This window comes from Lepus europaeus, chromosome 18 (genome assembly GCF_033115175.1).
Source record: "Lepus europaeus isolate LE1 chromosome 18, mLepTim1.pri, whole genome shotgun sequence".
Lineage (NCBI taxonomy): Eukaryota > Metazoa > Chordata > Mammalia > Lagomorpha > Leporidae > Lepus > Lepus europaeus.
This window is the reverse complement of record NC_084844.1, coordinates 62994371-63014490: the sequence shown is the minus strand read 5'-3', so window position 1 is coordinate 63014490 and position 20120 is coordinate 62994371. Positions and strand designations below refer to the sequence as shown.

The following is a 20120-nucleotide window of genomic DNA, read 5'->3' as shown; positions in this document are numbered from 1 at the left end:
GAGCCAAGCGGGGAGTGGCTGAGAGAAACGTGCGTGAATGAGACAGCCGAGAGCGCGGGGCAGTCTGGGGGTTGTAGTTCGCGGTCGCTGCGGGGCAGTCTGGGAGTTGTAGTTCACCGTCGCTGCGGGGGCAGCCGGGGAAGGCTGAGTGCGCGCGCCTGGCGGAAGTGGCCCGGGAAGGCGGGCGGAAGCGGGCGCCGACGTGCGGGGTTCCGTGCCGGCGCTGCGGTGGCCGGGGAGCGGCAAAGGCTAACGGGCCGGTGGGACAAGTGACGGGCGCAGACGGCTCGCGGAGGCCCCAGTTTCCTCACGGGCCGCACCTCTGGCTTGTCCAGCATGCGCGGGCGCTCGGCGAGCGGCGGCGGGTGCGGGGCCTAGGAATGATCTTCCCGGTCGCCCGCTGCGCGCTGCGGTGGTGGCCGCGACGGCCGGGAGAGCGTGCCTCGTCCCGCGCCGCCATGGAGGTGGCTCTGCGGGGCGCGCGGAAGGTCCTGTGTGTGGCGGAGAAGAACGACGCGGCCAAGGGCATCGCTGACCTGCTGTCCGGCGGCCGGATGCGGCGGGTGAGAAGGCGCGTCGGCGGCTCGGCCTGTAGGACCCCCCAGCCCCCAAGCCTCTCCTCGGGCCTCACCGACTTCCACCGGCTTGGCCGCACGGCCGCGTCCCTGCACCTTGCTGCCCAAGACCGCCGGGGCAGGTGCCGCGATTTTGCGTTCTGCCTTCGACCGCGATCCACTCGGTTCCCCAGTTAGCCCTCCTCCGTTCCCTGCAGGGTTTGGGGGGTTAAGGGTGAGGTCGGAACTGCCCCCTCTCCCGTGTTGCAGACTGATTGGGGGAGAGGCGCGAAGCGTAGGGGGCGGGGGCTCCGGGAATGTATTCATTGTACGCCTTGGAGGCTTCCCGGAGGAGGTGCCGCGGGCACCACCTGGTCCTAAGATGGTTTTCTGGAAGCTCTGTGCTCCTGTCCCGGGGGAGGGGGGGAGCTTCGACCCCTGTTTCCAGCTCTGCCATAGTGGGAGTGGGGAGTTAGCGGGATGCTGGCTCCCAGCTCCACCTCTTTTCAGCGCTGCAAGGACCGTAGGCCATCTGCAGGGTTTGCCTGCTTCAGCTTTGGACTGATCTGATTGGGAGCCAGGAGCTTCTTCCAGGTCTTCGAAGCACGCAGGTGCAGGGGCCCAAGGACTTGGGTCATCTTTTACTGCTTTCTCAATCCATAGCAGAGAACTGGATCGGAAGTGGAGCAGCCGGGGCTCGAACTAGCCCTCCGATGATGGGCTGCTGGCAGGGCTTAACTTGCTGCTCCACGGTGCTACCCCTCAATAAGAGATACTTGAAAAAGTTCAGCCTTCCGGTTAAGGATCCCACTTACCTGGATTTGACATCTGACTCCAGTTTCTTGCTAATGCAGGCCCCGGGAGGCAGCTGTGCCATGGGTCCTGCCTCCCACGGAGACCTGGCTTGTGTTCTGGTTGTAGCTTTGGCCTAGCCCCTGCCATGGAGGGCATTTGGGGACTGACCCAGCAGATGGGAGCTCTCTGCCTCTCAGGTCCATTTCAACACAAAAAGGTTTCAAGGGGTTTTGGGCTGCAGGTTAAGCCGCTCCACCTGCGATGCCCTCGCCCCGCGTCGAAGTGCCAGGAGAGCTGGTTCGAGCCCCTGCTGCTCCACTTGGCAATCCAGCTTCCTGCTACTGCACCCCAGGAGGCAGCAGATGGTGGTTCAGACCCCTGGGCCTCTGCCATTCACGGGGGAGACCTAGATGGAGTTCCGGGCTCCAATACAGGATGTGGGCATTCCAAACGGCAGCTTAACCTGCTGCCCCACAATGCCAGCCCCTTCTGTAAACTCTGAGGTACCTTGGCATGTTGTTAACTACCACCCCCTAATGCCTGACATGGCGTGTGAAGTACAAGAGGCCGCAGCCGGTTTCTGGACGGCTGTTTGAGCTGACTCTTGGAACGTTTGCCAAGTAGTGGAGACAGTACAGGGAACAACCCGACGGCTTGAAACGGCTTGGCGTGTTGAGAGGCCGTGAGAGGATGGGGTGAAATACACGTAAAACTTCCCTCGGGACCATCCTGCGCTGTCACTCGGGTGGCATCTCACACATCGAGTGTCGGACAGCCATCACTTCACCCAGTGCGGGAAGATTCTTATCACCCCAGAAGAAATCTGCATTCATTAAGCGGTCACGTGCCACGCCCCCCTCCCCGCCCCTTTTACTCCCAGCACCTCCCAAGACACGAATCTGCTCGAATCTGCTTTCTCTCCCTGTGGACTTGCCTGTTCTGGACGGTCCCTCCAGCGGCAGCCATGACACGTGGCCTTCCCTGTCAGGCATCTCTCACACAGCACGGTGTTTGTAAGTTCCCCCGTGCTGTAGCAGGTGTTGGTCCTTCCTGCCGCTGGGTACCGGTGCCCGTTACAGGACAAGATGATGTTTTGTCCTGCAACCAGCAGTTGATGGAAGTGGTTGCTTTCTCTGCCTGTGGCTGCCCTGCACAGAGCTGCTGCGAACCTTTATGTGCAAGTTTCCGCTTGAGTTCTGTTCTTGGGTCTTTGGGGCAAACCCCCTAGGAGCGGAAGGATGGCTCTGTGTGAACTCTTTGGAGGAAGCACCCGACTGTGTTTGTGACTACCTGCCTTCTGCTGGTTGTGATGCGGTACCTCACTGTGGCTTTGATTTGCATTTTGCCCATGAAAACTGCGCATCTTCTCTCGTGCTTGTTGGCAGTCTTTGTACTCTCTTTGGAGGAATGCTGGTTATGCTTTTGGTGTTACATCCAGGAAGTGAGAGGTCAGAGGGATCTGCCTCTAAGAATTTTATCATTCCAGCTCTCACATCGAGGTCCGATGCGTTTTGATTTTCCTCTCCTGAGAGAGTCCAGCTTCGTTCTTCTGTGTGTGGGTCGTTGTCCCAGCATCACTTGTTGAAAAGCCTACCTGTGGATGCTCCTTGGTGGGCTCTGAGCCCTTGTCAAAAACCAGTTCACCACAGATGTTTACCTTTGGCTTCCTTTGAGTTTCTGTATTTTCATGCCACCACCGTGCTGTTTTGATGACTGTAGCTTTGTAGTAAATGTAGAAATTTTTTTCTTGACAGATAGACAGTGAGAGAGAGAGAGAGAAAGGTCTTCCTTCTGTTGGTTCATGCTGCAGCCGGCGTGCTGCGCCGATCCAAAACCAGGAGCCAGGTGCTTCTCCTGGTCTCCCATGCAGATGCAGGGCCCAAGGACCTGGGCCATCCTCCCCTGCACTCCCGGGCCACAGCAAAGAGCTGGACTGGAAGAGGAGCAACCGGGACAGAATTCAGCGCCCCGACTGGGACTAGAACCCGGGGTGCCGGCACCGCAGGTGGAGGATTAGCCTAGTGAGCCGCAGCACCGGCTGTAAATTTAGAAATTTGCAAATGTTTGTTCTCCAGTTGGGTTCTTTTCAAGATCATTTTGGGTGGTTGGGGCACCTAGCAGTTCCATGTGAAGTTTAGGATCAGCTTTAACATTTCTGGTAAGAAGGGGTGTGGGGGGCGGCACTGAGGTGTGGCTAGGGCTGCATTGGGTTTGGAGGTCACTTTGGGGGATGTTACCATCCTAACCCTGTTAGTCTTCCAGTCATATCCGGGTTGTCTTGGCTCTCATTTCCGTTGTCGTTGAATTCTTTCAGCAGTGTGTTGTGGTTTCCGGTGTGCGAGTATAGCGCTTTCTTGGTGAAACTCATTCCTGGGTATTTGTCCTTTTCACTGTTCTAGGAATCCTTCTCACTGTTACTGTAAACAGAGTTACTTCCTTAATTTCCTTCTCAGAGCGTCCACCACTAATGTGTAGAAACACCGATTTTTGCGTGTTGATCTTGTGTCCTGCCATTTTACTGGATTTGCTTATTGACACTAACGGTTCTTTTGTGGATTCTTTAGGGTTCTCTGTGTAAAAGGGAATGTCGTTTCTGGATATAGTTCTGCTTCTTCCTCTGTCAGTGGAATGTCTTTTATTTCTTTTGCTCGCCTAATGCTTCTGCTGAAGTTTCTAGTACAGAATGGACTGGCAGGGGCAGAGTGGGCGTTCTTGTGTTGTTCCTGGCCTTCAAAGGAGATTGCTTTCTTCCTCTCATCCTGTTAGTGTTAGCTGTGGGGTTGTCATAAATGGCATAGACAGGAAGTGCCTGTCTATTCCTGGCTCCTTGAGTCTTTATCATGAAAGGATTGAATTTGGGTCAAATGCTTTTTCTTCATCCACAGAGGTGAGCCAAGTAGACATGTGGGTGGGGATTGGGTCCCATTTGTGGTTTTTAAAAGATTTATTTATTTGAGAGGTAGAGTTATAGACAGAGAGAAAGGCCTTCCACCTTTTGGTTCACTCCCAAGATGGCCACAATGGCTGGAGCTGCGCTGATGCGAAGCCAGGAGCCAGGAGCTTCTTCCGGGTCTCCCACGTGGGTGCAGGGGCCCAAGGACTTGGGCCATCTTCTAGTGCTTTCCCAGGCCATAGCAGAGAGGTGGGTCAGAAGAGGAGCAGCCGGGACTCGAACCAGTGACCATATGAGATGTTGGCGCTACAGGCGGCAGCTTTACCCACTCCATCACAGCGCCGGCCCCACCAATACTTTCTTAAAAAGAAGTTGGAACTCACGAGGTCATTTCCTGACCTCTCTTCCTAAAAGAACCTCACGAGCCGTTGGGATTTGTAGAGGAGGTTTTCTGTTCTTGCCGACGTTGCCCCGGCTGGAGCTCTTGAGTTATCAGATGAATCATTTCCCTGTAGAAGCGTGCCAGTACGCCTCAGAGCCCCTCAGTTGGTGTTTCACAGAGAGAACTTGAGGGAGCAGCTTCTGATACTCACCCTTCTTGGCGCGAACGGCGCCTGGGTTCCCGGCCGGCCTTCCCCTCGTCTGTGTTCAGTGTTGGTGTGACACTCACAGGCTGGACTGCGATGAGCACCTGTCGGGGTGGGACACTGAGAGAGGGGCTCGAAGTGCTGTGTGGACTGCATTCCAGTTCTGGTCAGGGCTCGCTGGGTTGTTGCATTTCAGAGTTGGAAGCAACTTGAGAGACAGCTTCATTCCGGAATAAAGGGGGGCTCAGAGAGTTGAGGGCCTTGGCTGTGACCACCAGTGCGTTGGTGCACATGTGTGGCCGGGAAGTAACAGCCAGGTGGGGGAAGGAGATGAAGAGATTCTTTTACCCTAATCCTTTCTGTGCTTGGATTTGTCTCGTGACCTTGGACAAGTCCAGTCTCTTATCAGAAGGTGGTCTTCCAGAATAAAGAATGCCATGGATTCTGTCCTGATCATTTACCCTCCTTCTTATCTCTGGGAATTACTACTGCATTAAAAAAAATATATATATATATATATATATATATATATTTAATTATTTGAAAGGCAGAGTTACAGAGAGATAGAAGCAGAGAGAGAGAGAGAGAGAGAGGTCTTCCATCCGCTGGTTCACTCCGTAGGTGGCCAGAGTGATGGAGCTGGGCTGATCCGAAACCAGGAGCCAGGAGCTTCCTCCAGGTGCAGGGGCCCAAGGACTAGGAGCCGTGTTCCACCGCTTTCCCAGGCCACAGCAGAGAGCTGGATTGGTCACTACTGCATTTTTAATATCTGCACTTGACATGGTTTTGCTTGATCTTTGTGCTGAGGATAGATTTGTTTTTTATTAATCACTTCTGTTTTGTTTACAGAGAGAAGGACTGTCTAAATTCAATAAGATCTATGAGTTTGATTATCACTTGTGTGGCCAGGTAGGTGCTACTCTGTTCATCGTGACACTGACGTGGGCTCTGGGGTCTGGGGGTTCAGCTGCAGCCCTGCATCCTCTAACTGCTGAGCCAGAGTTAGCCCGGCCGTGTGTAGAGCTTGTCACTGCCTCGACAGTGAACAGTGCCACGACCTCAAGGCTCTTGGCTTTGAAGAGCTGTGTTTGTTTTGTTTTCCTGTAGTAGAAAGTCCTCCCTTCATCTGAGTGATTTGGCAAAATACGCGTGCAAACACAGACTGACCTCAATTTTTATTGCTTAGAATGTCACCATGATCATGACGTCGGTTTCTGGACATTTGCTGGCTCACGACTTCCAGATGCAGTTTCGAAAATGGTCAGTGCACTGCCGGGGGGGGGGGAGGGGGGCTTTCTGGTTATCACAGGGAGCTGTGATGGGGAAAAGCCCTGTGTCCCGCAAAGCAGGGCTCTGTGGTGCTGAGGGGGCCCCGTGTCCCCCTAGAGCGTGGGGCTCTGTGGTGCTGAGGGGGCCCCGTGTCCCCCTAGAGCGCGGGGCTCTGTGGTGCTGAGGGGGCCCCGTGTCCCCCTAGAGCGCGGGGCTCTGTGGTGCTGAGGGGGCCCCGTGTCCCCCTAGAGTGCGGGGCTCTGTGGTGCTGAGGGGGCCCCGTGTCCCCCTAGAGCGCGGGGCTCTGTGGTGCTGAGGGAGGGCTGTGTTCCCCCTAGAGCGCGGGGCTCTGTGGTGCTGAGGGGGCGCCGTGTCCCCCTAGAGCGCGGGGCTCTGTGGTGCTGAGGGGGCGCCGTGTCCCCCTAGAGCGCGGGGCTCTGTGGTGCTGAGGGGGCCCCGTGTCCCCCTAGAGCGCGGGGCTCTGTGGTGCTGAGGGGGCCCCGTGTCCCCCTAGAGCGCGGGGCTCTGTGGTGCTGAGGGAGCCCCGTGTCCCCCTAGAGTGCGGGGCTCTGTGGAGCTGAGGGAGCCCCGTGTCCCCCTAGAGCGCGGGGCTCTGTGGTGCTGAGGGGGCGCCGTGTCCCCCTAGAGCGCGGGGCTCTGTGGTGCTGAGGGGGCCCCGTGTCCCCCTAGAGCGCGGGGCTCTGTGGTGCTGAGGGGGCCCCGTGTCCCCCTAGAGCGCGGGGCTCTGTGGTGCTGAGGGAGGGCCGTGTCCCCCTAGAGCGCGGGGCTCTGTGGTGCTGAGGGGGCCCCGTGTCCCCCTAGAGCGCGGGGCTCTGTGGTGCTGAGGGAGGGCTGTGCTTTTCTTTTTCAGGCAGAGCTGCAACCCTCTTGCCCTCTTTGAGGCAGAAATTGAAAAATACTGCCCGGACAATTTCGTGGACATCAAGGTAGGGTCTTTCAGAAGACATCCGGCGCTGAGGTTGGACTAGCCATGAGCAGTCAAGCTGAGTGGTTTCTGTATTTTTAATGCATCGGAATTTGGAGATGCGGTTTTCCACCTAACTCCGTACCGTGACTGAAAAAAGTTACCGCATCCACTGTGTCGTGAGGCTGTGTACACTTGGTGGCCCCAGGACTGAAGGGCGCCTTTTAGATGAGTAGCAGTTGTTTAAATAACCCCTGAAAGTGAGTTTTGTCAAATTACTCTCTGGCCTCCCTGCTGGGACAGAGGCGGCTCCAAGGTGTATCTCGCTTACTTACTTACTTGACAGGAAGCTGTCGGCTCCCCGGGCACTCGGGGCACCTGTAACCAGTCCACCTCCAAGTAGGAAATCTCCTCGGGATGAATCGCAGTTGGGGCTCATTTTTTAACCAGCACGGGCTCAGAGCTGCTGGTGTTGGAAGTGTGTGGGACCCGGGCTGTGGGTTTCGCCGTATCGGTGTGGTGGTATTAAACCTTCCGTCTCGCAGACGTTCCCTTAGGGGTGTGAAGATGGACCGTCTGCCCTCCCTGTCCTTAGTGCTGCTGAGAGCAGCTTCCTCTGCTGTTCCTGCACAGAGCCGGCACGCTGAGAAGGCGTGCGTCCTCCGTCAGCTCTCTAGTGGGCAGACGGCTTCCGCTCTCACTGCTCTCTCTCCACCACGCACTTCAGAAAACCCTGGAACGCGAGACGCGGCAGTGCCAAGCGCTGCTGATCTGGACCGACTGTGACAGAGAGGGCGAGAACATCGGCTTTGAGATCATCCACGTGTGCAAGGCCGGTGAGTGCCGCCGCCCCGGCGCCCCCTGCCTGGGGACCCTGTGAGGAGCGGGCTCTCCGCTGCGTGTGTGCACCTAGGCCGGGCTGAGCGCGTGCACACATTCCTCCTCCTGAGCCGTGCACCACTCCCCAGGCAGCCCCCGCATCTTGTGTCGGGGCTGCCGAGAGCATTCAGAGTTCACACGCGGCGTGGCCGTTTGGCCCAGGGCCTGCTCCGTCCCTGCTGGCTATGGGTGCAGTGTCCGCCTCCCGGGGAAATGGAGGTTTTCTGTGGCGTTTTCTCTGCCTGTGTGCTGAATTGTGGAAATGAATGCAGACACAGATACTTCGGAAAGTTCCTGGAAAACACATATTGTGGGGAAACTATCCAGGGGTCTCAAAAAATGTAAGCACCGGCCGGCGCCGCGGCTCACTAGGCTAATCCTCCGCCTAGTGGCGCCGGCACACCGGGTTCTAGTCCCGGTCGGGGCGCCGGATTCTGTCCCGGTTGCCCCTCTTCCAGGTCAGCTCTCTGCTGTGGCCCGGGAGTGCAGTGGAGGATGGCCCAAGTGCTTGGGCCCTGCACCCCATGGGAGACCAGGAGAAGCACCTGGCTCCTGGCTTCGGATCAGCACGGTGTGCCGGCCGCAGCAGCCATTGGAGGGTGAACCAACGGTAAAAGGAAGACCTTTCTCTCTGTCTCTCTCTCTCTCACTGTCCACTCTGCCTGTCCAAAAAAAAAAAAAAAAATGTAAGCACCAAAATAAGCTTATCTTTTTAAAAAAAAACTACCATTTTATGTGTGGACTATTTATTTGAGATTTATTTATGGGGCTAGCACTGTGGCGTACAAGGTTAAGTCTCCGCCTGCAGTGCTGGCATCCCATATGGGCACCAATTCGAGTCCTGGCAGCTCCACTTCTCATCCAGCTCCCTGCTAATATGCCTGAGAAAGTAGCGGAAGGTGGCCCAAGTGCTTGGGCCCCTGGCTTCGGACCGACCCAGCCCCGGTCATCATTGCCATTTGGAGAGTGAACCGGCGGATTGAAGATCACTGTCTTTCTCTCCGCCTCTGCCTCTCCTTCACTGTAACTCTGACTTTGAAATGTTTTTTAAAAATTTATTTATTTTACTTTAAAGTCAGAGTTACACAGAGAAGGAGAGGCGGAGAGAGGTCTTCCATCCGCTGGTTCATTCTGCAATTGGCTGCAATGGCCAGAGCTGAGCCGATCCGAAGCCAGGAGCTTCTTCCGGATCTCCCACGTGGGTACAGGGACCCAAGGACTTGGGCCATCTTCCACTGCTTTCCCAGGCCATAGCAGAGAGCTGGATTGGAAGTGGAGCAGCCGGGACTTGAACCAGCGCCCATGTGGGATGCCGACGCTGCAGGCGGTAGCTTTGCCCGGCATGCCGCAGCGCCGGCCCCTCCACTCCGATGTCTCACAAGGCTCAATGTAAAGGTCACAGTGGTGTCTCCCTCTCAGGCCTCGTGCTCCATGTAACCTAACAGCTGAGTGGGTTGCTGCACAGCTTCTTGAGCTGCTGTGCCTCTCTGCTGACTGCAGAGACGTGAGCCCTTGGGGCTGGGGAGGACAGTGTGGTGTGTCTCTGTGTTTCGCAGTGAAGCCCGGCCTGCAGGTGCTGAGAGCCCGCTTCTCGGAGATCACGCCCCGGGCTGTGAGGGCGGCCTGTGAGAACCTGACCGAGCCCGATCAGAGAGTGAGCGACGCTGTGGACGTGAGGCAGGAGCTGGACCTGAGGATCGGTGAGGAGCCTGGCAGCCCTCCTGTGGCCCGCTGTGCTGGGTTCCCGCGTCTGTGTCTGCGTGTGCGGCCGGCGTTGCCCTCATCCCCGTCCCTTTCTCCGCCTCTGCAGGAGCCGCCTTCACCAGGTTCCAGACCTTACGGCTGCAGAAGATCTTTCCCCAGGTGCTGGCCGAGCAGCTCATCAGTTACGGCAGCTGCCAGTTCCCAACGCTGGGCTTCGTGGTGGAGAGGTTCAAAGCCATTCAGGCTTTTGTGCCGGAAGTCTTCCATAGAATCAAAGGTAAGCCTCGGGGGCTTGCTTCACGTATGGCCTCTGGGCCCAGGAGAAACGGGGCCGTGGAGCATTAATCCCCCCAGGAAGATGTGCGATTTCAGGGGCGGGCATTCAGCCCTAGTCAGATGCCTGCATTCTACCCTGGAGTTCCTGGGTTCGAGTCCAGGCTCTGCTTCTGATGCCTACTCCCTGCTGATGCACACCTGGGAGGCAGCAGGTGACGGCTCAGTGCTTGGGCCCCTGCCACCTACCTGAGAGGCCCGGGTTGACTTCCGGCCTCCTAGCTTCAGCCTGACCCAGGCTCAGCTGTTGCAGGCATCTGGGGACTGAACCAGTGGATGGGAGATCTGCCTTTCAAATAAAAATGAATTATTTCAATGTGATTCTCTTTAGTCTTGTCGCCCCCTCACCCTGCCGCATTATTTCGATTTTCCTTCCTTAGTTACCCGGAGACTTTTCCTCACTTCGTGCTCCTTTGACCTTCGCTGCGAGAGCCCTTTCCTCTCTGTCACAGGGTGTGGCTTCCCTGAGTCCCGCCTTTCTGTTTTCTCTCCAATGTAGTGACTCATGACCACCGAGATGGGGTTGTAGAGTTCCACTGGAAGAGGCACCGGCTCTTTAACCACACGGCATGTCTCGTGCTCTACCAGCTGTGTATGGAGGTAAGACGTCCGTGGACCGTGAGTGACCTGGGAAGCACCCTGCAGCCTCCCACGTTGCTCCCTCTCCGTTGGCGGACTGGGGACGGTCCTGGCGCTCAGCTTGCATCCCAGACCATCGATACTGGAGGACCAGCAAGACTTGAGAACAGCACTAAAACTGTGGAGGGAAGGAGCTGCAGAACTTGCAGATAAAATCAGAATTTTTTTTAAATGATTTTGTTTATTTATTTGAGAGGTAGAGTTGCAGATAGAGAGAGAAGTCTTTGATCTCTGGTTCACTCCCTATATGGCCACAATGGCTGGAGCTGTGCTGACCCAAAGCCAGGAGCTTCTTCCAGGTCTCCCATGCAGGTGCAGGGGCCCAAGTACTGGGCCATCTTCTACTGCTTTCCCAGGCCATAGCAGAGAGCTGGATTGGAAGAGAAGCAGCTGGAACTCAAACCGTTGAGCATATGGGATGCCAGCGCCACAGGCAGAGGCTTAGCCTACTATGCCACAGTGCCGACCCCCCTGAGATCAGAAGTTTTGAGAGCCATGTGACTGAAGTCCCTCCCTGAGGCTGTGCCGTCAGCAGAGACCAGCAGGGATGAGCTGGACAGCCTGAATCCTGGACGCTGCCGTGTGGGCAGCCTCTGCTGCAGCCCCCTCCTGTGGCTCAGGGGAACAGATCTGGGCGACGAAGTCACACACCCGTCTCACAGTGAGAAACGCCAGGAGGAAATACACGGGAAAGGAGTGGAGAATGGCTTGGGGGACAAGGAGGGCGCAGTCCTGCTGTGCTGGACACAGAAGCCCGCTCTGCTGGGGAGGCTGCAGGACGGTCCGTGGTGGAGTTGGGACCCTGCCTTTACGTTCCCTGAACCGCACACTGAGGGTCTGTGATGCCACTTCCTGTCTGTCGGCGCTTGGTTGCCTGGCTGTGCACAGTGGTTCCTCAGTAAATCTCGGCGCTTTCTAGGTTTGATAACCTGTGGTGTGCTTCCAGCTTCCTGTGCTCACAGCCATAATTAGGAAACCCCTGCTGTGTGCCAGGCACACTTGGTTGCAGGTTACTTTGTCTAGTGAGGATCGGGATGATCCCCAGTTGACAGGTGAGGCAATCAGAGCCGTGAAGCTTGGCTTCGCAGATGACATCAGAGCCAGTGAGTGGCAGAGCACAGGTTGGGCTCAGTGTATCCGCGCTCCTCCTGGAGCCCGGGCCACCTCCCAGGACCCACCCTGTCTGTGCACTGCTCTCCCCTTTGACCGCGGGGGTCCTGGAGTCTCTGTGCCACGGCACACTTACTCATGAAGTGAGAAGACCTGAAATGCTGACTCCTGCACTGGGGGATGGCGGAGGACAACAGGGCCGGGGTACGCGCTGAGCTGTTTGGAAAGGGCAGCTGGTCACCGGGCCCCTGGGAGGGAGGAGCTCGGGTTTTGATGTTCTAAGGTCCTGGGTAGCAAATCGCCTGAGTGGAGTTCTCTGTGAGTCACACCGTGCGTGAGTGGGTGGGAGACTGCTCGGGAGGCGAGTGCTGCACGGCTGTTGTATTTCAGAGACTGGAGGAGGCACCGGAGGGCTCAGAAAATTGCCTTTCACAATCTTGGCTTTGATGGAGCAGGCGTTTGGCCTGGCAGTAAAGATGCCCATGTCCCGTGTCAGAGTGTGTGGGTTCAGCTCCCCACTCTGGCCCCTGACGCCAGCCTCCTGCTAACACAGACCCTGGGAAGCAGCGGTCACAGTTCAAGTAGTTGGTTCTTGCCTCCCATATGGGAGACCCGGATTGAGTTACTTGCTCCTGGTTTTAGCCCGGCCCGGCCCAGCCCAAGCTATTTCAGGCATTTAAGATGTGAACTAGTGGGGGTTGCAAGTGCCGGCATCCCATGTGGGCGCTGGTTCGATTCCCGGCTGCTCCTCTTCTGATCTAGTTCTCTGCTATGCCCTGGGAAAGCAGTAGAAGATGGCCAAGTCCTTGGGCCCCTGCACACATGTGGGAGACCCAGAAGAAGCTCCTGGCTCTTGGCTTCGGATCAGTGCAGCTCCAGCCGTTGGGGCCATCTGGGGAGTAAACCAGTGGATGGAAGACCTCTCTTTCTGTCTCTACCTCTCTCTGTAACTCTGTCTTTCAAATAAATAAAAAATAAATAAATCTTAAAAAAGGTGAACCAGTGAATGGGAAATCTAATTCTGACTCCGTCTTTCCACCTTTCAAATAAATTACGTTATAAACAAATCCTGGTTTGAAGGGCCAGTGTTGGAGCAGTGGGTTAAGCCACCACTGGCAGTGTTGGTTTGCCATAGCGGAGTGCCAGTTCAGGCCTCAGCCACTCCTCTTTGGATCCAGTTTCCTGCTGATGGCGCCAGGGAGGGCGACAGATGGTGGCCCACGTACTTAGTCACTTAGCAGGGTGGAGTTCCTGGCCAGGCTTAAGCCTGGCCCAGCCTTTGCTGTTGCAGCCATTTAAGGAGTGAGCCAGTGAATGGAAGATCTCTCTCTCTTTCCCTCCCTCTCTGTCACTCTACCTTACACATAAATAAATCTTTTTTTTTTTTTAGTCTTGGTGTAGGTGGGAATGGGGTTATCAGTGCTCCCTGCACTGTTGGCTGCAAGTGAGATGGGCTGCGGTGGGCAGGCGTGTGGCACGGGGGACCGGAGACCGTGCACAGCCTGGTGTAATGTGTCTGTGCTTTTGGCTCTCTAGGATCCCACAGCAACTGTGGTGGAGGTCAGGTCTAAGCCAAAGAGCAAGTGGAGGCCGCAAGCTTTGGACACCGTGGTATGTTCTAGAAGGACTGGTGTGGGTGCGAGGAATGATCATTTCTAGTTGTTGGGCCTGGGGTTCTGCCGTGAGAGCAGACCCAGAGGAGCGACCTGGCGGCCACCAGGTCACACAGCCAACAGTTTGCTTGCCCTCTGGATGCTTTTTCTTTTAAACAAATGCAGTGTAACTGCTGTGTGGCGTTTGAGAAGCAAAAAGAGGAAGACAGAGGACCCATACCATCACTGTTTCACTGTCCTTACATAATTGCTGAGCTGGAGTCTTCCTGTATTTTTCATATGCATATTTCTACAGCATTGCAATCAGAGTAGCCTGTACCTCCCCACCACCACCACCACCAAGTTGTGGTGTAATCGGTGTAAACATCATTTTGCGTATCTGCTACATGAACTTAGCATGGATTCCTCAAACTTTTGGACCGCAGTCAGGGCCATACCCACGGGAACAAGTCTGAGTAAATGGGGTCGGGGTGCCCCTGCCCAGAGTCGCCCCTCAGCAGAATTCAGGCCAGATGGGTGTCAGGGTGAACGCTGGAGGATGAACGTGGAGAAGGTGCAGGCCAGGAGATGCTCGGGGAGGGTGGTCAGTGTGTCCTCGGTCTCAGATCAGCCACTGTGTAGTTGTCCCTGGGCTACCGGGGGAACTTCGTGGGTGATATGATGTCATAGGCATAGGTGACGCCTCACTGGCTGAATGTGTGTTGACATACAGTCAGGGGCATTGTTGAGGCCACCTGGGGAGAAGAGCAGCTGGTTCTCCCCCAAGGGCCCCCAGAGGACGGTTTTCATCATCCAGGGGAGTTACGGGGCCATCCGGAGCATTTGCAAGGTGCGGCTGTCCCATTGCTTGTGTTAAAATCGGTGCAGACGGCTCATGAGGAATGTGGCTCCCCCAGTGAGTTTCCCTGGTCAACATCTGAGAGCCATGGCCTGGGACCTGGCTCCTCTGGGCAGACCCTGAAGTCTTCCTGGGGCACGGTCAGGTCCCCCCACCCCGCGCCCGCCCCAGCGTGACTGCAGCCGCTGGAGTGCCGGGGACCTGAGCTCTCTGAGGGTGGGTTGTGGGCGTGTCTTGCCCCGTGGCTCATGCTCTGTACCTAATGTGGCTGCTGACCTGTTTAACAGGAACTCGAGAAGCTGGCTTCGCGCAAGTTGAGGATAAATGCTAAAGAAACCATGCGGATTGCTGAAAAGCTCTACACACAAGGGTAAGTATTTGGGTGGGGAGCTCGGACCATCATTATCAGGGTATGAAATACGTTAGAAATTCAACTCGTGAGAACACAGACTGTTTAGATCCCCCTGAAGCTCTGAAACTGAAGGGCTGGACGTTGGCTTCTCTTGTCTGATATGGAGAGGATGTTTCAGTGTGAGAGCCACAGAGGAAGTTCAGGCCCCACCCTTTGAGCCCCCCGCAGCTCTTCCCGGGGGTCCTGACAAGGGACAGACAACAGCTGGAACCCTCAGGGGTCGTTTGCCTGTGAAAGCTGGCCCTGTGGTGCACGACTGTTGAGTGTTAGAGATTTGGGTTGTCCGTATCGGGGTGTGCTATAAATGTGTGATATACACTGGATTTGGGAGACTTGTGTGAAGGAAGGAACTCTCTCAGTTTGTACGTGGCCAGCATGTGAGTAAGGTATATTCTTTTACTGGCCTACATTCTCTTAAGTGAGGGGCCAGTGTTGTGGTACGGTGGGTTAAGCTGCCACCTGCAGCTCCATCGCCCTGTGTAGGCACCAGTTCAGGTCCTGGCTGCCCCTCTGCTGACCCAGATCTTTGGTATTGCGCCTGGGAAAGCAGCTGTTGATGGCCCCTGTACCTGCCTGGGAGACCCAGGTGGCTTTCCAGGCTCCTGGCTTCCGCCTGGCCCAGCCCTGGCCTCTGTGGCCATTTGAGGAGTAAACAAGCTGATAGAAGATGTTTCTCTCTCTCTGTGTAACTCTGCCTTTCAAAGAAATAAAATAAAAAAAAATTTTTTTGACAGGCAGAGTGGACAGTGAGAGAGAAAGGTCTTCCTTTTTCCGTTGGTTCACCCTCCAATGGCCACTGCAGCCGGCGCACTGTGCTGATCTGAAGCCAGGAGCCAGGTTCTTCCCCTGGTTTCCCATGCCCGTGCAGGGCCCAAATACCTGAGCCATCCTCCACTGCCTTCCCGGGCCACAGCAGAGAGCTGGACTGGAAGAGGAGCAACTGGGACAGAATCCGGCGCCCCAACCGGCACTAGAACCCAGGGTGTTGGCGCCACAGGCAGAGGATTAGCCTAGTGAGCCGCGGCGCCAGCCTTAAAAAAAAAAAAAAAAAAAAAGTGCTGAGAGAGGCCAGTGTTGTGGCTTAGTGGATTAAGCGCCCTTCATGATGCTGGCATCCATTATCAGAGTGTTAGGTCGAGTCCTGGCTACCTTGCTTCTGTTCCAGCTCCCTGCTACTGCACCTGGGGGGCAGTGAATGATGGCCCCCACCCCCAACAGGGAAGACCCAGATGAGTTCCTGGCTCCTGGCTTCAGCCTGGCCCAACCCCAGTTATTGCCACCATTCAGGGAGTGAAACAGCAAACGGAAGAGATCTCTCTCCCCCACCCTCCTCTCTACATTTCCTCCCACCTTCCACCCTCCTCCACTCTGCCTTCCGAGTAAACAAGTCTATAAGAAAAACAGTCATAGGGACATGTGCTGTTGGGACTGTCGGGGCACATGAGGGCCATGTGCTGTGCTGGGCGGATCTGTCAGGCTGAGCCTGAGGGGCCAGTGGCGGGCCTGGCCAGGAGCCCACTGCAGAGCCATGGCCTGAACCTGCACTGAGCTACACGCTTCCTGTCTCCCTCCGCTTCCTCGGGATGCCTGGGGAAACCTGCTGTCACCCCATCTCGGCACTTTTCTCAGTGTGGGTCACCTGGGTGGCGGTCAGTACATTGGTTCCGCTGGTGAGAGATCGTAGGCATCGCTGTTTTCAGCAGTTCCTAGACAAGTGGGAGAACATAGCCATTTCTTTCTGTTTGCCTTTGTAGATACATAAGCTACCCCCGCACGGAAACCAACATTTTCCCTAAAGACTTAAACCTGACAGCACTGGTGGAACAGCAGACCCAAGATCCACGCTGGGGGCCCTTTGCCCAGAGCATTCTAGAGCGGGGCGGCCCCACCCCACGCAACGGGAACAAGTCTGACCAAGCCCACCCTCCCATTCACCCCACCAAGTACACCAGCAGCTTGCAGGTTGGTTCCCCCGCAGGTTTTGCCACTGGAATTTTCTCCATGGGCTCTGATTTTAGGAAAGACGTGGTTTTGAAATACCTTTTCCATTTCAGGCAGGGAAGGTCAGTGTCAGCTGTGTCCCACTTCAGCCTTGTGTCATGAGAGGCGCCCGTGCTGGGTCCACTCTCCAGCCCCTGTCCTGCTCCTCCCACACAGGTGGGACAGCTTCCCTGAGCCCTGTGTGGCTCCCACGCCCACAGGGAGCCTTACTGCTGCTTGGTCCCTTGCCCACTGGAAGAATCCTCTCACTCTTCCAAGCCTGGGCCAGTATGCACTCCTTTTATTTATTTATTTTTTAAGACTGTTTTTTTAGTTGAAACACTTAGAGCAAAATCACCCATCCACTGGGTCACTCCCCGAAAGGTCACAATGGCCAGGGCTGGGCCAGGCTGAAGCCAGGAGCTTCGTCCACGTCCCGCACATTGGGCCAAGCACTCGGGCCATTTTCTTCGGCTTTTCCCAGGCCATTAGCAGGGATCTGTCTTAAAGAGGAGCAGCCACCACATGCATCAGCACCCACAGGGGATGCGAGTGTTGCAGGTGGCAGCGTTGCCCATGCACTTCCTCCTGGGACCTTACCACACCAATGGTGCGGCGGTCACACAGTTGCTGGGGAGGCTTGGCTGACGTCCACGCGCGTCACAGCTCAGACCTCGACGCCTTGTCGTCTTCCCCTGTCAGTGCTGTGTCCTTTCTGATTTTGAAAGCCATGCATGTTCATTTTACACAATACAGTAGGAGGTGCAAAGAGTTTAAAGAAGAAAACTGCCTGTGGTTCCACTTCTATTGAGAACCACATTTTAGAAAAATGTTTCTTTGAAAAGCAGAGCTCCACAGAGAGCTTCCATCCACTGGTTCACGCCACAGTGACCGGGACTAGGCCAGGCCAAAGCCAAGAGCCTGGAGCTCCATCCAGGCCTCCCACGTGGGCAGCAGGGGCCCAAGTAGTTAGGCCATCTGCCACTGCTTTCCCAGGCACATAGCAGGGAACCAGATCGATCGGAAGTGAACAGCCAGGACTGGAACAAGTGCCCATGTGGGGTGCCAGCATCGCAAGCAGTGACTTAATCCTCAGCACCACACCACGGCCCTTGAGAACTGCTTATGTGTATCTTTGTAAAACCCACCTTTTTATGAGGCAGGGTTAGCACAGCAGGGTCTGCTACTGCTTGAAATGCCCACATCTGCTGTGGGAACACCTGGGTTTAAGCCGCAGTTCCTCTCCATGACAGCCTCCTGCTAATGCACTCCCTGAGAGGCAGCAGGTGTTGGCTCCACTGCTTGGTTCTCTGCCACCAACATGGGAGACCCGGCTGGAGTTCCTGGCTGCTGGCTTTGGCCTGGCCCAGCCCTGGCTGTTGCAGGCATTTGGGGAGTGAACCAATGGATGGGAGATAACATGTCTCTTGCCCTCCCTGTCTGCTTTTCAAATAAATTTAAAGTTTCTCACTTAAAGATGGTTAGTTCCAATATATATATTTATATATATAGGAGCAGGTGTCGTGGTGCAATGGATAAACCAATGCCTGTGATTAAACCAATCCCAGGTGAGTACCAGTTCAAGTCCCAGCTGCTCCTCTTCCATGCCAGCTTCCTGCTGATGTGCCTGGGAAAGCAGTAGAATATGGCCCAAGTAATTGGGCTCCTACCACTTGTTCAGGCTCCTGGCTTCAGCCTGGCCCAGCCCCAGCCATTGCAGCCATTTGGGGAGTGAATTAGCAATAGAAGGCATCTCTTTCTCTCTGTGTCTCCCGGTCTCTCTGTAACTGCCGTTGGAATGAATAAATAAATCATTAAAAAGAAAACTACATTTGGGGACAAGCATTGAGTGCAGCGCTTCAGTCACTGCCTGGGACGTCCACATCCCACATTGGAACGTGGAGCTTCAGTCCTGGCTCCTCTGCTTCCTGCCCAGCTTCCTGCCAGTGTGTATCCTGGGAGGCGGCAGGTGATGGCACAAGTACCTGGACCCCTACCACCTGTGTGGGAGACCTGGCTTGAGTTCAGGACTTTTGGCTTTAGCCTGGCTCAGTCCTGGGTGTTGAGGGGATTTGAAGAGTGAACTAGCAGATGGAGGATCAATCAGTATCTCTCTCTCTCTCTCTCTCTCTCTCTCTGCCTTTCAAATAAAATGAAAATAAATATTTTTTTTAAAAAACTACTTTTTAACATTTTATGTCCTGAGCATTACATAAAAAATTGAGAGGAGGGGCCTGCACTGTGGCATAGCAGGTAAAGCCGCCACCTGCAGTGCCAGCATCCCATATGGGCACTGGTTCGAGTCCTGGCTGCTCCTCTTCCAATCCAGCTGTCTGCTATGGCCTGGGAAAGCAGTGGAAGATGGCCCAAGTCCTTGGGTCCCTGCACCCACGTGGGAGACCCGGAAGAAGCTCCTGGTTCCTGGCTTCAGATCAGCCCAGCTCCAGCCGTTGCGGCCAGTTGGGGAGTGAACCAGCAGATAGAGGATCTCTCTCTCTCTGCCTCTCCTCTCTCTGTGTAACTCTGAGTTTCAAATAAATAAATAAATCCTTAAAAAATTGAGAGGATGCGTTCCCATCTACTGGTTCAGTCCCCAGATGTCTGCAATGGCAGGGGCAGGGGCCACAGCCAGGATCTGGAAACCCAGTCCTGGTCTCCTGTAGTGGTGCCAGGAGCCACACCCTCTGGGCCGTCGTCTGCTGCCTCTCATGGTGTTCATTAGCAGGAAGCTGGAGTCAGGAACCCGAGCCAAGTGTCGAACCCAGGCGTTCTGATGTGGGGAGCAGGTGTCTGACTCACCAGCCAGGTTGCTCCCCAGAGTATGTTATTTATTGTTCCAGTTTTTTTTTTTTTTTTTTTTTTTTTTTTTTTTTTTTTTTAATTTGGGGCCAGCACTATGGCATAATAGGTTAGGCCTCCACCTGCAGTGCTGAAGATGGCTCAAGTGCTTGGGCCCCTGCATCCACGTGGGAGTCCTGGAGGAAGCTGCTGGCTCCTGGCTTCGGATCGGCCCAGCTCTGGCCGTTATGGCCATTTCGGGAGTGAACCAGTGGATGGAAGACCTTTCTCTTTGTATCTCCTTCTCTCTGTGACTCTGCCTCTCAATTAAGCAAATAAATCTTAAAAAAGAAAAGAAAGATTTATTTGTTTATTTTGAAAGTCAGGAGGTACAGAGAAAAAGAGGTCTTTCATCTGCTGGTTCACTCCCCAGATGGTCACAAGAGCCTGAGCTGGGCCAGGCCAAAGCCAGAAACCAAGGAGCCTCATCTGGGTCTCCCACATGGGTGGCAGGGGCCCAAGCATTTGGCCATCTTCTGCTGCTTTCCCAGGCCATCAGCTGGGAGCTGGATCAGAAGTGGAGCAGCTGGGACATGAACCAGTACCCATGTGGGATGCCGGCATCACGGACAGTGGCTTTACCCACTAAACTACAGTGCTGGCCCCTGTTCTGGCTTTTTGATACATGATGTGCTATAGTTGACATTTGTATCCATTAGTATTTGTGTCTTATCTCCAGTGATTTCCTTTGACTAAATACTTAGAAGGGGAATCACCGAATATGAGTATGAACACGTCGTGAGCATTGGTC

General features: G+C 55.2%; 1 protein-coding gene across 2 annotated transcripts in view; it reads left to right on the top strand.

The window, feature by feature from the left end:
* Positions 1 to 184: 184 nt before the first annotated feature.
* TOP3A (DNA topoisomerase III alpha) overlaps positions 185 to 20120 on the top strand; it is a 29395-nt gene continuing 9459 nt past the window's right edge. Inside the window, exons 1-11 of one of the 2 annotated variants that reach the window (XM_062215709.1) lie at positions 185 to 563; positions 5679 to 5738; positions 6016 to 6089; positions 6970 to 7045; positions 7751 to 7859; positions 9459 to 9602; positions 9713 to 9883; positions 10439 to 10539; positions 13225 to 13299; positions 14427 to 14509; positions 16306 to 16513. In XM_062215709.1, the coding sequence (XP_062071693.1) occupies positions 381 to 563; positions 5679 to 5738; positions 6016 to 6089; positions 6970 to 7045; positions 7751 to 7859; positions 9459 to 9602; positions 9713 to 9883; positions 10439 to 10539; positions 13225 to 13299; positions 14427 to 14509; positions 16306 to 16513 (1284 nt within the window). In that variant the 5' untranslated portion in view covers positions 185 to 380. Of the gene's footprint in view, positions 564 to 606; positions 698 to 5678; positions 5739 to 6015; positions 6090 to 6969; positions 7046 to 7750; positions 7860 to 9458; positions 9603 to 9712; positions 9884 to 10438; positions 10540 to 13224; positions 13300 to 14426; positions 14510 to 16305; positions 16514 to 20120 lie in introns of those variants that run through there. The other variant, XM_062215710.1, reaches the window with a different exon arrangement.